At 42.0% G+C, this 17,304-nt stretch overlaps 2 protein-coding genes across 2 annotated transcripts in view; one reads left to right on the forward strand and one right to left on the reverse strand.

Annotated features, from left to right (window-relative positions):
* Nucleotides 1–3,988: 3,988 nt before the first annotated feature.
* On the reverse strand, nt 3,989–15,211 carry LOC309562303 (uncharacterized protein C3orf18 homolog). Its single transcript, XM_082266440.1, has 5 exons — nt 15,026–15,211; nt 12,896–13,128; nt 11,955–11,980; nt 8,664–8,781; nt 3,989–4,279 (listed from the first exon to the last, which is right to left on the reverse strand). Exons 2-5 carry the CDS (start codon nt 13,052–13,054, stop codon nt 4,199–4,201), a joined length of 384 nt encoding a protein of 127 aa, XP_082122566.1. The 5' UTR covers nt 13,055–13,128; nt 15,026–15,211; the 3' UTR covers nt 3,989–4,198.
* A 321-nt stretch (nt 15,212–15,532) lies between these two features.
* The window catches only part of HEMK1 (HemK methyltransferase 1, mitochondrial release factors N(5)-glutamine), a gene marked incomplete at its 3' end in the record, with an annotated part of 28,995 nt that continues 27,223 nt past the window's right edge, over nt 15,533–17,304 (forward strand). Inside the window, exon 1 of the mRNA XM_082266642.1 lies at nt 15,533–15,618. Within this exon, the coding sequence (XP_082122768.1) occupies nt 15,592–15,618 (27 nt within the window). The 5' untranslated portion in view covers nt 15,533–15,591. The remainder of the gene's footprint in view (nt 15,619–17,304) is intronic.

Genomic DNA, 17,304 nt, shown 5'->3' on the forward strand with positions numbered 1-17,304 from the left:
GTCAGGTATTCAAAGAGAAAGTTTGACCGCACTCAGGAGTAGATAAACTGGAAGTGTTTATTCCCATAAACTTAAATACACAGGTGCATCACACAGACATGGGACAGGTTGACGCGTTTCACGATTCTACTGATCGCTTACTCATAACCATGGTTATGAGTAAGCGATCAGCGGAATCGTGAAACGCGTCAATCTGTCCCATGTCTGTGTGATGCACCTGTGTATTTAAGTTTATGGGAATAAACACTTCCAGTTTATCTACTCCTGAGTGCGGTCAAACTTTCTCTTTGAAAACCTGTGTCTCCAGACACGTTTGTGACTCATGTGTCTCCAGAGACCTTTGTTACTCCTGTGTCTCCCAAGACTTTTGTGACTCCTGTGTCTCCAGAGACCTTGGTGACCCACGTCTCCCGAGACCCTTGTAACTCCGGTGTCTCCAGCAACCCGTGTCTCCAGAGACCTTTGTGACTCCTGTGTCTCCAATGACCCTCGTGAATTATGTGCATCCAGTGACCCCTCTGACTTCTGTGGCCCCAGTAACTCTTGTATCTCCACCAACTGTTTTGACTCTTGTGCCTCCAGCAACCCTTGTGACTTCTGTGCCTTTAGTGATCCCTGTGTCTACAGTGACCCTTGTGACTCCTGTGTCTCCAGAGACCCTTGTTACTCCTGTGTCTCCCAAGACTTTTGTGACTCCTGTGTATCCAGAGACCTTCGTGACCCATGTCTCCCGAGACCCTTGTAACTCTGGTGTTTCCAGCAACCTGTGTCTCCAGAGACCTTTATTTCCCCTGTGTCTCCAGAGACCTTTATTTCCCCTGTGTCTCCAGAGACCTTTGTGACTTCTGTGTCTCAAGAGACCTTTGTGACTTCTGTGTCTCCAACGACCCTCGTGAATTATGTGTATCCAGTGACCCCTGTGACTTCTGAGGCCCCAGTGACCCCTGTTAACTCTTGTATCTCCACCAACTTTTTTGACTCTTGTGCCTCCAGCAACATTTGTGACTTCTGTGCCTTTAGTGATCCCTGTGTCTACAGTGACCCTTGTGACTCCTGTTTTTCTAAAAGCCACTGTATCTCCAGCAACCCTTGTGATTCCTACGCCTTCAGCGATCCCTCCACCCTTGTATCTCCAGCGACCTCTGACTGCTGTGACTCCTTTGTCTCCAGCAACCCCTACATTTCTTTTGTCTCTAGCAACCCCTTTGACTCCTGTGTCTCCAACAACCCCTACATTTCTTTTGTCTCTAGCAACCCCTGTGACTCCTGTGTCTCCAACAACTCCTGTGTCCCCTGTAACGTCTGTGTCTTCAGCAATCCCTATGACTCCTGTGTCTTTGGTGACCCCAGCATCGCCAGTAACCCACGTGCTCCTGTGTCTCCAGTGACCCGTGCACTATGATCTCTCCAGTGATTCCCACAGCCTCCCGTGTCACCATGCATTCTGTATTTCCTGGACTGTCTCTTTTTTTCTGTGGCTATGGACCCCAGTTAGTGACACCCAGATGAGGGGGGGGCCTTTCAAACCCCAGAATAGCTTTGGCTGTTTTTGCAGTATGCGTTCTGGGCTTTACATGTCTTATTTTCAATGCTTTCTTCCATTAACTTATATCCAGGAAATTGTGTCAGGGACAGCTCCATGCTGTGCTCTGGCTTGGGAACCTCCATCGCTTCCCATCCCCTTCCAGGGTTGCATGAGAGTCCCAACTGTGACTTTACTGACAGGTCCTCTTCAGGGTACCGTATGAACTCACTATAAACAATTTCTAGGACGGCTCGCTGACATTCTACGCACCAATCAGATCATGATATACAGAGCACAATAAACAGTCAATTTTCATTGGTTCATCATCAGGCTAAGACAATGTATTGGGACATTTGCTGACAAAAGCCGACTGTTAGAATGTCAGTTGTATGTAGAGATTCGGGGGCAGTGAGGAGCTGATTGCCGACACTGTATGACATATATCAGTGCCTGACACTGAACAGCCCAAGTAGCACATCACAGGCGGTTACACCCCCCCCCCCCCACCACCCACCACCAGCACCACCACCATACGCTTCCCCATATCACTGTGGTGTCTGCACGGGTATCTGCGGAGTAATGGAGGGGTTTTGGGTTCGATCAGTAAGATCACTGAACAGGCAGAGCACAACATGGGAAAAGTACAGGCGCTCTGCTCTTCATGGCGGTGCTGTATTTCCAGAGCACGCTATTACAGTACAGCCAGTGCACCATGGGATGCAGAAATATGTGATGGTGTCACTGAACAGCAAAAGTAAACTTTACAGTTAACAAATATGTGTGCAACCCACATACCCATTACACCGGGTCACTCTCTTGGCTGCCTAAGCAGTGAGCAGCGGCTCGTACTATGCCCACCCGTAAAGCCAAAGAAGAAAAAGCTCTGTTAAAATGCAAAACAGGTGTAACTTTTTTGTTCTAGACAAGTAGACACAAAGCCCATACTTTAAACCAGACATGTCCAACCTGCGGCCCGGGGGCCGCATGCGGCCCGGAAGGAAGGAAGGAAGTCGAGTCGGGGGAACGGCCACAGAGGCAGCCTCGGAGGGGATCATTCACTAGTTGTGTTAAATTAGTGCTGGGGGGGGAGGGGGGGGGCGGCAGCACGGGAAGGGGGCGCGGCTGCGTTTTATTACTTATATATCTTAACTAATAGTATATATTTTATATGAGGCCCGAGAAAATTTGTGTACACTCAATGTGGCCCAGAGAAGCCAAAAGGTTGGACACCCATGCTTTAAACCTTCTCACTAACACGTTTCACCCGGTCATATCTCTGATGAAGCCTATGTTTTGGGTGAAATGCGTTTGTGTCTGCTTGTCCTAAACAATAAAGTTACACCTGAAATACATTTTAACACAGGGCCTTTTATGATTCAGTAAATGAAAGTACAGTGTGACAGTTGCTACCGGGTGATCAGATTATGCCATCACAGTACAGTAAGAGCACCATGTGACTGTACAGGAAAAATACAGTGCTACAGTACAGAGAGAGAATTGTGATGGTGTTACTGTACAGCCAGAATACACCATCATAGCACACAGGGCTGGGGCCAGGTCATCTGGTGACGAGGGCAAAGATGTCAAACTGCATACAAGGAGACCCGCATCCAGGAATACAGGAACCCACTACCAGTAGAAGACCCCCCCGCCCCCCCCATCCAGGAGGAGGAGTGCAGGCAGGCGCCCCCACTGGAGAAGGTGAGCACACGCCCTTGGAGCTGTACATACATAGGAACCCCTGGTCTCAGTGTGAAGGGGCTGACTCCTGTTACCAGAGGGGCAAGAAAACCTGCACTGTCCAGCCATGGTGGTGATGGAGGCCTAGGACCTGTCCCCACTGCTTGCTTTGCTCTCCTTGCTAGCCACAGCAGCTCTACCCCCGCTGTAAGAAGGGCAGCTGATCCCAGGCTCTGGGCAAAGCGGCATCTGGAGGATACGGAGGGGAGGCGGGGAGGGGGTTTGCCCATGGCTCCCAGTGCTGGACCCATGGCACGTAACCCCTTCTGCTTCCCCCTTATCCTGGCCCTGGGCCGGGCTGAGGGGTAAGCAGAAAAGGCAGCAGCCTGCAGGACCTGCATTCCCAAGTATTTCACAGCTCATGGAATGGGTGTGCTTTGGCTTTTTTGCCTTGGCTTGTCCAGGCACTGATAGTACAGGCACGGGGCTGTGTGTTGGAGAACAGCCGGATAACATTGCTGCATACTCAGTATTGTGAAACAGAAACTGTACAGTCAGAATACATCATTACAGTACAGACAGTACAGGCATTGCGCTGAGCGGTGGAGTGTACAGCCATGGTGTCACCGCACAGCCAGGGTATAATATTATAGGATAGCCATCACTCGGTAGCTCGGCGTACATACGGTACAGACTCAAGTCAGGAAGCAGCTATCCCGGGGTGTATATATTCTATATAGTCCTCTTCCAGTGCGTAGGACAGATGCGGCCACGACCCGAAGGTACTCACAGGGATCTGGGATTCAAGCAGCTCCAGGTGAATTCAGCAGCCTCCTGGGATGGAGAAACAGAAGCCTTCCTTCCCCCTACAGGGGTCACTCTTGTACCTCCCTTATCTCCAGGGGGTGTAATGACACAAACAGCACAAGAGAGTCACGGACCAGTGACACTGTTCGGCAGTCTTCGGTGTCACCACACTGTGCCAAAACCTCCTCAGGCATTGATGGAATTGGCAACGTCCGTGAAGACCAGTCGGGTGGGTCTCTGCAGCGGGCACAGGCTGGTCAGGAGAACCTGAAATGCCAACACAAAAAAGGGAAATGGGTCACATGGGGGGGAGGTACTGGGCGGAGCCTCGTACACAGGGTGTGAATACATCCATGTACCCAAGGCCGTTCCCCTGCTTGTACTTGCAGGCAATTCCGACCTGTCAAAAAAAAGTAAAATGTGAATGATATTATGTGTTCAAACAGAAGATAAAGTCCATTTCAAAGAAGAGGATTCCGTGTTCAGAATGGAGGATTGACAAACAAGGTGCGACCGCCACCAAAGGGGAGAGTCAAAAGCACTTACCAGAGTTAATGGACCCTATTGCCAGCGGCAGAGAGTCATTCAAGCAAAAGGTATTGAAACCGTGTAAAGCAATAATCGCTGAATGGCTGTCAACGTCTCCTTGGTCACATCAAATCTTCTTTAAGTACATAGGAACTCGGATAACCATAGAAAACAAAAAGTCTCCTCATAGTATAAAACCGTCATAGATGGACTTTATTAAAAAAGTAGAAAAGTTACATCCACTCTGAAGTTTACAAACGATTCAAGTACAAACGGTGTGATCACAAGTAGTATCTAACAAGCGCAATGACATGGAGCAAACTCATTACGACCCGACGTGTTTCGTCCACACGGACGTTATCTTTGCCTGTTAGATACTGAATGACTCTCTACCACTGGCAATAGGGTCCATTAACTCTGGTAAGCGCTTTTGACTCTCCCCTTTTGGTGGCGGTCGCACCTTTTTGGCAATCTTCCATTCTGAACACGGAATCCTCTTCTTGGAAATGGACTTTATTTTCTGTTTGAACGCATAATATCATTCATGTTTTTGAAGATTTTACTCTTTTCTATAGATATATATACGGTTGCACATTTGTCATTTTGCACTTTAAATGGTTTTGCATTTTTCACAGTTATCCATATACTTACTACTGTATGTATATATGCAGCACTTTATATGCATGATTATTGTATACACTTTTATGTAAAATTCTTTTTACTCATAAGGTATATGGTTTTAGCGCTGCACTTTCTCCTCTTATCACTTTAGACAATACTGTTGTATTGTAGTGCCAGCAGCTGTTCTCCATGACAGTAGCGCAGTAATCTTATACATTTTTCCAGTGCTAGTGGTCAGAGGAGGCCTGTAATGCACACACAGTGCTCTGGATGAACAGTCACAGTGGGTGCTCTGTCTGCTGTCTCTGCTCTGGACGTGGGCGGTCGTCTCGTGACTCGTGAGTCAGGACTCGGGAGTGGGGCTCTCGTCGGGGAACCCGGGAGTGGGGCTCTCGTCGGGGAACCCGGGAGTGGGGCTCTCGTCGGGGACCCGGGAGTGGGGCTCTCGTCGGGGAACCCGGGAGTGGGGCTCTCGTCGGGGAACCCGGGAGTGGGGCTCTCGTCGGGGAACCCGGGAGTGGGGCTCTCGTCGGGGAACCCGGGAGTGGGGCTCTCGTCGGGGACCCGGGAGTGGGGCTCTCGTCGGGGACCCGGGAGTGGGACTCTCGTCGGGGACCCGGGAGTGGGGCTCTCGTCGGGGACCCGGGAGTGGGGCTCTCGTCGGGGACCCGGGAGTGGGGCTCTCGTCGGGGACCCGGGAGTGGGGCTCTCGTCGGGACCCAGAAGTGGGTTAATTTCATAGCATTTCAATACATATTGGCCTAAACTGATGAAAAAAAAGTTTGATTTTTTACATTTTGTTTTTGGAAATGTTTTATAGCAGAAAGTAAAAAATATGTTTTTTTTTTTTTTTCAAAATTGTGGTTCTTTTTTTGTTTATAGCGCAAAAAATAAAAACCGCAGAGGAGATCAAATACCACCAAAAGAAATCTCTATTTGTGGGGAAAAAAAGGACATTATTTGGGTACAGCATCGCACGGCCGTGCAATTGTCTGTTAAAATAACGCAGTGCCGAATCACAAAAAATGGCCTGGTCATTAAGGGGGGTAAATCCTTCCGGAGCTGAAGTGTTAAAGTGGTTGTTAAGCCACTTTATGCACTTTATACCATCCTGTCTGTTTAATAATCCTGTGTGCCCCCGTGGATGTGTTTTATAAAAATGAGCCGTTCTTTACCAGTTTTCAAAGTGCCGATCGCCGCTCACGTGACCCACCGACTCTCTCCTCTCCCTATCTGACAGCTGCAGTGGGCGGGGCTGAGGATTCCCCACTGATGTCAGTCGGGAGGAGGAGGAGAGAGGCGGTGGGTCACGTGAGCGGCGCTCGGTGTGCTAAAAATTGGTAAAGAACGGCTTATTTTTATAAAACACAGACACGGGGGCACGCAGGATTATTAAACAGACAGTAGGGTATGAAACTTTAAATGAAACTTCAGCAGCAGGAGGGGGGCGGGCACTGACACAGGAGCAGACCGACGTGGGGGGGGGAGGGGGAGGGGGGAGAGAGCACAGAGGAGGACAGGAGGGCTGTGGATGATGGAGGCACATAGACTGACCACAGTGTCAGGGCTCAGCAGCCATGATATACCGTGGTCAGTTTACAGAGGGGAGGACATAGCCAGGCAGGATCAGCCAGGTATTTTTAGGTAATAGAAGGGGCCAAACTACACAGCACAAGCACTGTGCTGAATAACATGCTTTAACCACTTGCCGACCGCCTCACGACTATTTACTGCGGCACTCTGCCGCTTAAAGGCAAAGAGACGTAGACATAAGTCGCTCGCCCACGAGCCTGTAGGGGGCAAGCGCGCGCCGCCAGAGGCGTGCTCCCGCCCCCTCTCGTTCCCTGGGGAGCCAGCCAGCCGCCGGCCACTCGCGAACTCCCGCAGGAGAGGGAGAAAGACAGACGGCTGATGTAAACACAGCCGTCTGTCATTCTCCCTGAAGTGATCACAGAGGCTATGCGATCCTGCTATATAGGATCGCATGTCTCTGTGGTTACTTCACTAGCCACACCCCCTGACAGTTAGAATCACGCCCCTAGGGACACACTTTACCCCTTGATCACCAATAAAGTTAACCCCTTCCCTGCCAGTGTCATTTTTACAGTAACAAGTGCATATTGTTAGCACTGATTACTGTAGTAATGTCACTGGCACCCCCAAAAATGTCAGTCAGGGGTCCGATCTGTCCGCCACAATGTCGCAGTCCCGCAAAAAAAAAAAAAAAAAAAAAAAAAAAAAAAAAGAAGATCACAGATCGCCGCCATTACTAGTTAAAAAAAAAAAAAACAATAAAAATGACATAAATCTTTCCCTAAGTTAGTAAACGCGATAACTTTTGTGCAAACCAATCAAAATACGTTTATTGCGATTTTTTTTTTTTAGCAAAAATATGTAGCAGAAAACAATTATGATTTTTACATTTTTTTTTTTTTAAATTTCATATAAAAAAAAATGTGAAAAATATTATTTTTTTCAAAATTGTCGCTCTTTTTTTATTTATAGAGCAAAAAATAAAAATCGCACAGGTGATTAAATACCACCAAAAGAAAGCTCTGTTTGTGGGAAAAAAAGGACATCAATTTCATTTGGATACAGCGTCGCACGGCGCTGTGAGTGACCGGAGCGCGATGACGTCACTCCTGTGCATGGGCGCGGGAGTTCACTTTCTGGCCAGGAGCCGACAAGGAGCTCTAAAGGTCCGGCAAGATACGCCACCCCTGCAGAGCGCATGCGCCACTGGTGTCAGCGGCTGCATGCAGGGTGAATATCTCCTAAACCGTGCAGTTTAATTTTACCTACAGGTAATCCAAATTATAGGCCGCATTATAGGCTTACCTGTAGGTAAAAATTAAAAAGTAGAGTATACTACTGCTTTAAATAAAATTTGTTCCTATTTAATCCTTAGCTTACCTAAATCAGCCCTAATTACCTCCTCCTTCCCCTTCTCCCCTTACTTTACATTATTTTTCTGAAGTTTTTTTTTTTTTTTTTTTCTATTTTCTAACCATCAATATCTAATTTTTTTAACCACTTGTCGACCGCCGCAATCAAAATACGCTTTTTGCGATTTTTTTTACCAAACATATGTAGCATAAAACAAATTGGCAAAAAATGTTAAAAAATTTTGATTTTTACATTTTTTTTTTGGGGAATTTCATATAAAAAAAATGTGAAAAATATTGTTATTTTTGCAAAATTGACGCTCTTTTTTTGTTTATAGTGCATGATCAAAAAATTGCACAGGTGATCAAATACCACCAAAAGAAATCTCTGTTTGTGGGGAAAAAAAGGGACGTCAAATTCGTTTAGGTACAGCGTCGCACGGCCGCACAATTGTCCGTTAAAGTCACGCAGTGCCGAATCGCAAAATAGGCCCTGGTCAGGTAGGGGGTAAAATCTTCCGGGGCTTAAGTGGTTAATGTCTGTTCATTTTTTTTTTGTGTTGCATTAAAGAAAATACAACATTTTTTTTTTAAAAAACCCAATAAAACATATCTACCTTTCCTTGAGGTTGGAGCTCTCGGTTCGGCTCCAGCAGCTCCTGTTCCAGGTCTTCCTGCTCCTCCGCCGGGTCAAAGTTGTACATCGGCATCAGCTGGTGACGAAGCTTCTCCAGCCTGATTGAGGAGACAATGCAGACAATTTAAAATCAGGGAAATGATATTCCAGGCAGTACTTTAGATGCTTTCTTTTAGACACAGTGATGTCATCACGTATGTGCTTCTCTATGCAATGCAAAGTGGTTCATGGCTGCTAATCACCAGAGGATACGAAACTTGTTGAGTCAAAGTATTCTTAACATATGGAGGAATTGCAGTGATTGTAACAATCAGATCTAAGTCATTAATGCGTCTCCAAAATGAATGCATGGGGAGGAAGTCACACGGTATTTAACACTTTTCAAAACAATTTCCTTCTGTCCTCTAGGTGTATTTTATAAAAAAAAAAAAAAGATGCAAATATTATATTAATATATAAAATAATATAACATTATATTATATTTATATTTTTTTTCTTTTTAATTATATTATTTATTTAATTATATAATATTATATTTTATAACACTATTTATATTATTATTTAAAATTGTTTAATTACTATTATTGATATTGTGACTAACTTGTAGAGCTAAAGTAATCTCTGCTTTTGGAGGAATTTCACCGATTGTAACAATCAGATCCAAGTCATTAATGCATCTCCAAAATGAATGCATGGGGAAGAAGTCACAGAGTATTTAACACTTTTCAAAACAATTTCCCTCCTTCCTCTTGGTGCATTTTATGAAAAAAAAAAAAAAAGAAGAAGAAGATGCAAATATTATATTATATTTATATATTTTTTATTTTTAATTATATCATTTACTTATTATATATTATTATATTTTTTAACACTATTTATATTATTATTTAAAATTGTTATATTACTATTATTTATATTGTCACTAACTTGTAGAGCCAAAGTATTCTTTGCGTACGGAGGAATTTCACTGATTGCAACAATCAGATCTAAGTCATTAATGCATCTCCAAAATGAATGCATGGGGAAGAAGTCACAGAGTATTTAACACTTTTCAAAACAATTTCCCTCCTTCCTCTTGGTGCATTTTATAAAAAAAAAAGAAAAAAAAAATAAGAAGCAAATATTATATTTATATATTTTTTTCTTTTCAATTATATTATTTATTTACTTATTATATATTATTATATTTTTTAACACTATTTATATTATTATTAAAATTGTTATATTACTATTATTGATATTGTGACTAAAGCCTTGTACACACGTACCGATCGTCGGCCGACCGATCGGCAGTCTTTTGTCCAGGGCTGTCCTGTCGGTTGAAAAGTGCAAAAGACTGCACACTAATTTTGTCGGCCAACAACAGCCGACTGCAGAAATGATGTCATGTGATGGTTAACTTTCCCTGTGTTTTTTCTTTTCTGAGCATGCCCAGTCTTGCAAATCTGCTGATTGTCAGCCGAATTCTGTACTGACTGACGAACAATCGGCCGCTCTGGTGTGTGTTGGCCAACAAAAATTTTAATGCCTGCACTACAGATTCTGTTCGGCCGAAAATGCGCTGTCAGCTGTCGGAAGCATCATACTAACAAGCCTACAATCTGCCGATCGGTCGTCGGCCGAATATTTACGGCCGACAATTGGTACGTGTGTACAAAGCATAACTTGTAGAGCCAAAGTATTCTTTGCGTATGGAGGAATTTCACTGATTGCAACAATCAGATCTAAGTCATTAATGCGTCTCCAAAATGAATGCATGGGGAGGAAGTCACAGAGAATTTAACACTTTTCAAAACAATTTCCCTCCTTCCTCTTGGTGTATTTTATAAAAGAAAAGGGCAAATATTATATTAATATATAAAATAATATATTATATTGTTCTACAATTTTATAATATAATATAATATAACATTTTATTTTATATATTTTTTTTTCTTTTTAATTATATTATTTATTTACTTATTATATATTATTGTATTTTCTAACACTATTTATATTATTATTTAAAATTATTATATTACTATTATTGATATTGTGACTAACTTGTAGAGCCAAAGTATTCTTTGCGTATGGAGGAATTTCACTGATTGCAACAATCAGATCCAAGTCATTAATGCGTCACCAAAATGAATGCATGGGGAAGAAGTCACAGAGTATTTAACACTTTTCAAAACAATTTCCCTCCTTCCTCTTGGTGCATTTTATAAAATAAAAAGGGCAAATATATTATATTATATAATAGTATAACAATATATTATATTTATATATTTGTTTTCTTTTTAAATATATTATTTATTTACTTATTATATTTTCTAACACTATTTATATTATTTTTTTAAATTGTTATATTATTATTTATATTGTGACTTTTTTATTTATTTATCAGGTATTATTTACATTATTATATTTTCTAATATTATTATTATTTTAAAGGTAACAATAAAGTATTTCTAAAACCAGTTTGGGATTATGGTAACCCACTACCTTTAGGCTATCTAAATACTTTGTATATTATTATTATTTGCTATTATAAAATGTCGGTGTTTGATTATTCATTCCTAGAAGGAACAGAATTAAAAGTGCCTAAAATTTGGTATTTTAGGGTCAGGTATTCTGGCATTTTGGCATCATTTAACCCCCCCCCCCCCCCAGCCTGTCTGTCCCTGGCCCTCCCCTTTCATTCATTGGATGTCAGTTCTTTCGGTCATAGAGGATCAGCATCACATGTGGGCGTTACTTATGCAAATACAACCTGCCTAGGAACTCCTCCAGACTGACACCGACCCATCAAGGCATTCTGATATTTGCATAACTCCTCCCACTGCTTGCATCACCATTGAGGGCTCTGTAGAGGAGCACTGAGGCAGGGGGGCGGTGATGTTTTCAGAAAGCTATGTACAGGCCCCTCCCACAAGCCATGATCTGCCTGCATTGCATAGAAAAGCACAGGGATCCAATGATGACCTTCGCAGGTCTAAAATAAGGTATGTAATGAAAACTGGAAGACTTTTTAAAAAAAACGTAATTAGCATGTTGAGGAGGCGGGCAAATGAGGAACCAAAAAAAGTTTTGGGTATGAATAAACAATAACTTATTTATAAAAAAAAAAAAAAAAATGAAAAAAAAAAAAAAAAACAACAGTTGCAAACGTTTAAACATAAACTGCATGAATTTACAAATTGTAAAAATAAATAAAAAACAGGAAGAGGAGAAAAACAAAAGAAAATGAAATGAAATAGAGAAGGGGGAGGAGGAGAGAAGGCTCGCTCACCTCTTCTGTTTCCTGATGTACAGAACCTGCAGAGTCCATAGGACAGGTGAGATGGAAAAACAGGGAGAGAGACGGAAAAAAAAAGGGGGGGGGGGTGGGGAGAGAAGAAAAAAGAGAGACATTAGTGGGTAAAGGTAATGAAAAGAGAGAAAGGAGCAGTTGGAGCAGAAATAGAGTTAATGAGATTATGAAGGGTAGTTCTGGCTGAAGAGGGTGTTGTGAGGTTGCAGAGTTGCAGCAGTGGGAGAGGATGGGGGGAGGCAGTGGGAGGTTGGAGCGTAGAGGTGGTGGCATTTTGGGGGGAATGAGGGGTTGGATGGTTGTGGTAATGAGGATGGTGGGGAACGGGGGAGGGGGAGATAAGAGGTTGGAGGGGGTAGTAGTGGTGGGATTAAAGGTTTGAAGGGTAGGGGTAGTGGGGGGTAGTTGGAGGGTAACGATAGTGGTGGTTGGATGAGACATTGGAGGGTAGCAATAGTGAGGGTGGTATGAGAGGTTGTAGGGTAGCGGTAGTGGGGGTATGAGAGGTTGTAGGGTAGCAGTAGGGGGGGTGGTATAAGAGGTTGTAGGGTAGTGGGGGTGGTATGAGAGGTTTTAGGGTAGCAGTAGTGGGGGGGGGGTATGAGAGGTTGTAGGGTAGCGGTAGTGGGGGGTGGTATGAGAGGTTGTAGGGTAGTGGGGGTGGTATGAGAGGTTTTAGGGTAGCAGTAGTGGGGGGGGGGGTATGAGAGGTTGTAGGGTAGCGGTAGTGGGGGTGGTATGAGAGGTTATATGGTAGAGGTAGTGGGGGGTGGTATGAGAGGTTGCAGGGTAGTGGTAGTGGGGGGATGAGAGGTTGTAGGGTAGCGGTAGTGGGGTGGTATGAGAGGTTGTAGGGTAGCGGTAGTGGGTGTGGTATGAGAGGTTGTAGTAATGCCTAATTTTTGGTTATTATTACGCACCATCGCTACAGCCAGTCCGATCACAGTGACAATGCCAAGAGAGAGAAGCCAGGTGCCCACTGTGGGGGATCCAACATGCTCCGCCCCCCGGGTTCCATTATAAGGGGGCGTGGCTGAGCTCACCCCTCCGTACGCCGGGGACGTCACCGTGTGGTTCATGGTAGAACCTTCACCAGCAGCCACCGCGCCAACTCACTCATCCCGGGAACCTCTGATGTCTCCAATGTATCAACCTGGATGGAGATAAAGAACACCGGGGTCACCCCTGTCCGCAGCTTATCCAATCCGCACGCAGGAAAAGATTCGAGTTGTGTACAAAACTGCTGTCATATGATGGTAGAATGATAAATAATATAATAATAATAATATTTAAAATATAATAGCATAATACAACTAATAATAAATAATACTATATAATAATAATAATAATAATAATATTAATAATTATAAAAATAATAATGGTATTATTTATTTTTAAATATGATTTTATTTTATTATTGTTGTTTATAATAGCAATAATAATCATAATAATAATAATAATAATATTTGTATTAATATTATTAATAATATAAAATATTAACAAAAAATAACAAATAATAATTATGTTATTAATGAATAATATTAAAATGTATATACTGTATAATATTATTATTCCAAATAATAACATAAATACATAATAATATAACGTTTTCACTATTTATGTATAATTACAGAATTAAAAAAATATAATACAACAATATTATTTATTATTAATAATAGTAGAAGGAAAGGGCAAGAAGCTTACATTGATAATAATAATAATAATAATAATAATAATAATATTTAAAAATAGGATGATTACTACTAATAAAAGGAAAGTAGTAAGACACTAATAATAATATTAATAATGTAAAAATAATAAAAGGAAGTTCAGAATAATATTCTTCTTCTTCTTATTATTATTATTTGTATAATTATTACCATTATTATTATTAATAATAATAATAATAATAATAAAACTACTACTACTACTAATAATAATAATAATAATAATAAGTAATAATATACGTTAATAATATTCACAAAATAATAATAATGGTATTTTTTTTTAATCAAATTTTATTTTATATGATTATTGTTGTTAATGATAATAAAACAATTTTTATTGCTAATATTAATATACATACACACACATGCATATAAAAAAAATATATAAACACAATAATACAATAATAGTAATAATAATATAATAACATTTTTCACTATTAATATATTAATAGATACAAAATTATAATAATACAATAATAATGATAAGACTAATAAATATAGTAATAATGCTATTTAGTATTAATAATAGAAGAAGAAAGTGCAAGAAGCTTAAAATAAGAGTAATGCTAATAATAAAAATAATATTACTACTACTCTGACTACGGCTACTACTATTAGTAGTAGTTATTATTATTATTATTATTATTATTATTATTATTATTAATAATAATAATAATAATAATAATAATAATAGGAAAGGGGCAAGACACTAAAAATAATAATATTATTACAAGAATGGTCAGTATTTCAAAATAATAATAATTACAATGGCAATAATAACAATAATAATACTAAAACAAAACAAAATTGACCCAACAATAATAAAAAAAAATAATGCAAAAAAAAAAAAAAATAATAATAATAATAATAATAATAATAATAATAATAATAATAATAATAATAATAATACTAAAACTAATAATAAAAAGAAATGGGGTAGGACACTAAAAATAATAATATTAATAATAAAAGATGGAAAGGGCAGGGTAATAATATTAAAAAATGACGATAATAAGAATGATAACCCTAAAACAAAATAAATAATGTCAATGACAAAAATAATAATGCTTAAAAACAAAATATTACTACTAAAAAAAATATTATTATTATTAATAATAATAATAATAATAATAATAATAAAGGAAATGGAGAAAACACTATCAATAATGATGATAAATGGCAATAATAGTGAATATAATAATATTAATAGTCCTTGGTCCCAGCATGCAGGGGGTGCACAGGGGCCCCTCCAGCTCTGTGTAGTATTGGGGGGATCTGAACGCAGAGCATGCTGGGACTTGTAGTTCTCCTGCCAGCCCTCACCTGCCCCTATGACAATCAGTTCCGGAAGACGGGGGGAGGGGAGGATAACGGGGTCCTCTCCAGGGGTCTCAGTTGCAGTATTGGCCCCTCCAGGGTCGCTTCCACCTATCCGGGAATCTTATTTTGGGGGCCCTGTGGGTTCCTCCTGTGCCTGGATGCTCAGCCCCGCCCGCTGTCACCTATTCTCTTTTCACATTGGCTCTCCGGCTTGTCATTCAGCAGCCTGCGAGGCGGGCCAACAACAGCTGGTGAGTCATCCCCAACGAGCGCATGCGCCCTGGGCGGCGTCGGTCGCTGAGCGAGCCGCGGCGCGCGGTGCATTCTGGAAGAACACCTCCATTGCAGGAGGCAAGCTCCGACAAAATGGCGCCTATAGTGAAGACGGAAGTGTACTTAGACTGGAAAGCGGATTCAAATTTGATGTGTGTTTTCGTAGTTTGGTTTAAGTTTTCGCAGTGCGTGTTGTAGTTTTAGTTTGATTTTAAAATGAGTTGAGGAAATGATGTTGTGTGACTGTTTACAGTAGGAATTAATGTGCTGGGGGGGACAGGAAGTTCTGTGTTTCCATGTGTAGTGACCCCTTTCGGTGCCAGGTATGTCATTGTATAGGGGTGCAAGCTGTGTGCTGGGAATTGAACCATTAGTCAAGGATTGCTGCGACTTGTAGTCCCTCACTAGGCTCAGGCTGCCATGGTGGGACTTGTAGTCCCTCATTAGACTAAGGCTGTTATCCTGGGACTTGTAGTACCTGTAGTGGATCCTTTGTTTTATTGTATACGGTGTCCCCTTGTGGGGATATGTCCCCTGACTTCCTGTTTTGGTAGCACGGTTGTCACCAGGACAGGAAGTGATGGGCAACCTTCAATAGGGTCACAGAGAGCAATTACAACAGCTTAGGGGAAGATCAGAACTAATTTTGGGTTTGTAGCGCTGTGTCCACCTTCAAGATTTTCCTTCATTTTCTTTTGACAGCGTTTGGGGTCTTCCTTTCTGTGACCCCACTGGGGAGATTCTCCCTCACTTCCTTTCTCTGAGACACCCCTTGCAAGATATGGGGGGTGGTGGTAGGGAGGTATAAGTAGTCGGATGCACAGGTGGGTCCCCTTTGGAGAGATTACCCATCACTTCCTGTCAACAGCGTTGAAGATTTTTATTTTTTTTCTGTGACCCTATTATTAGATATTCCTCACTTCCTGTCCCTGTGACCCCCATACAAGATTGGGGGGGGGGGTTGTCCCAAGAACATTAGGGTCCCCTTTGGAGAGATTTTTAATTTCTTCCTGCTCTGTTGACAGTGATGAAATTTTTTTTGTCTGTGATCTCAATGGGGAGATTTTCCCTCACTTCCTTTCTCTGTGACCCCCCCCCCCACCACCATACAAGAAGAGGGAGGGGTATGTCATCAGAAGCACAGGTAGGTCCCCTTTGGAGAGATTTCTCATTGCTTCTTGTCCCGTTGAGGGTTTTCTTTCTCTGTCTGTGACCTTATTGGGAGATTTTCCCTCACTTCCTTTCTCTGGGACCCCAGTAACAAGATGGAGGGGGGGGGGGGGGTTGTCACAAGGACAGGAGGGACCCCTTTGGAGAGGTATCCCATCACTGTCTGTCCTGTTGACAGTTTTGGGGGGGGTTTCTGTTTGTGACCCCCATTTGGAGACTTTTCCTCACTTCCTGCCCCTGGGACCCCCATACAAGATGCAATGGGGTGGAAAAGTTGTCACCAGGATGAGTTGGTCCCCTTTGAAGAGATTTCCTGTCACTTCCTGGTCTGTTGAGGGATTTCCTGTCTGTGTCCCCATTGGGGAGATTTTTCACCCACTTCCTGTTTCTGAGACAAACCCCCTCCCTCTCCGCATATATGATAGGGTGAGGGTAGAATGGTTGTTAATGTTGTTAAATACAGGAAGCTCCCTTTTGGAGAGATTTCCATCAATTTCCAATCACTTCCTGTCCAATTGACAGCAATAGGGTTTTTTCTATTCTATCTGTGACCCCATTGGGGAGATTTTCCCTTACTTCCTGTCCCTGTGACCCCACCCCCTGTACATCATAGGGTAGAGGTTTGGAGAGATTTCCCATCACTTCCTGTCTAATTGACCGCAGTAAGGTTTTTTTTTCTTTTCTATCTTACCCCATTGAGGAGATTTCCACCCACTTCCTGTCCTTGAGACTTAAACCCCCCCCCCCCCCTTTCGGCATATTTGATAGGGTGGGGGTGGAATGTTTGTCACAAGGACAGAAAGGTCCCTTTTGGGGAAATTTCCAATTGCTTCCTGTCT

The sequence above is a fragment of the Pelophylax lessonae genome (genome assembly GCF_965119305.1).
Source record: "Pelophylax lessonae genome assembly, chromosome: 8".
Taxonomy (NCBI): Eukaryota; Metazoa; Chordata; class Amphibia; order Anura; family Ranidae; genus Pelophylax; species Pelophylax lessonae.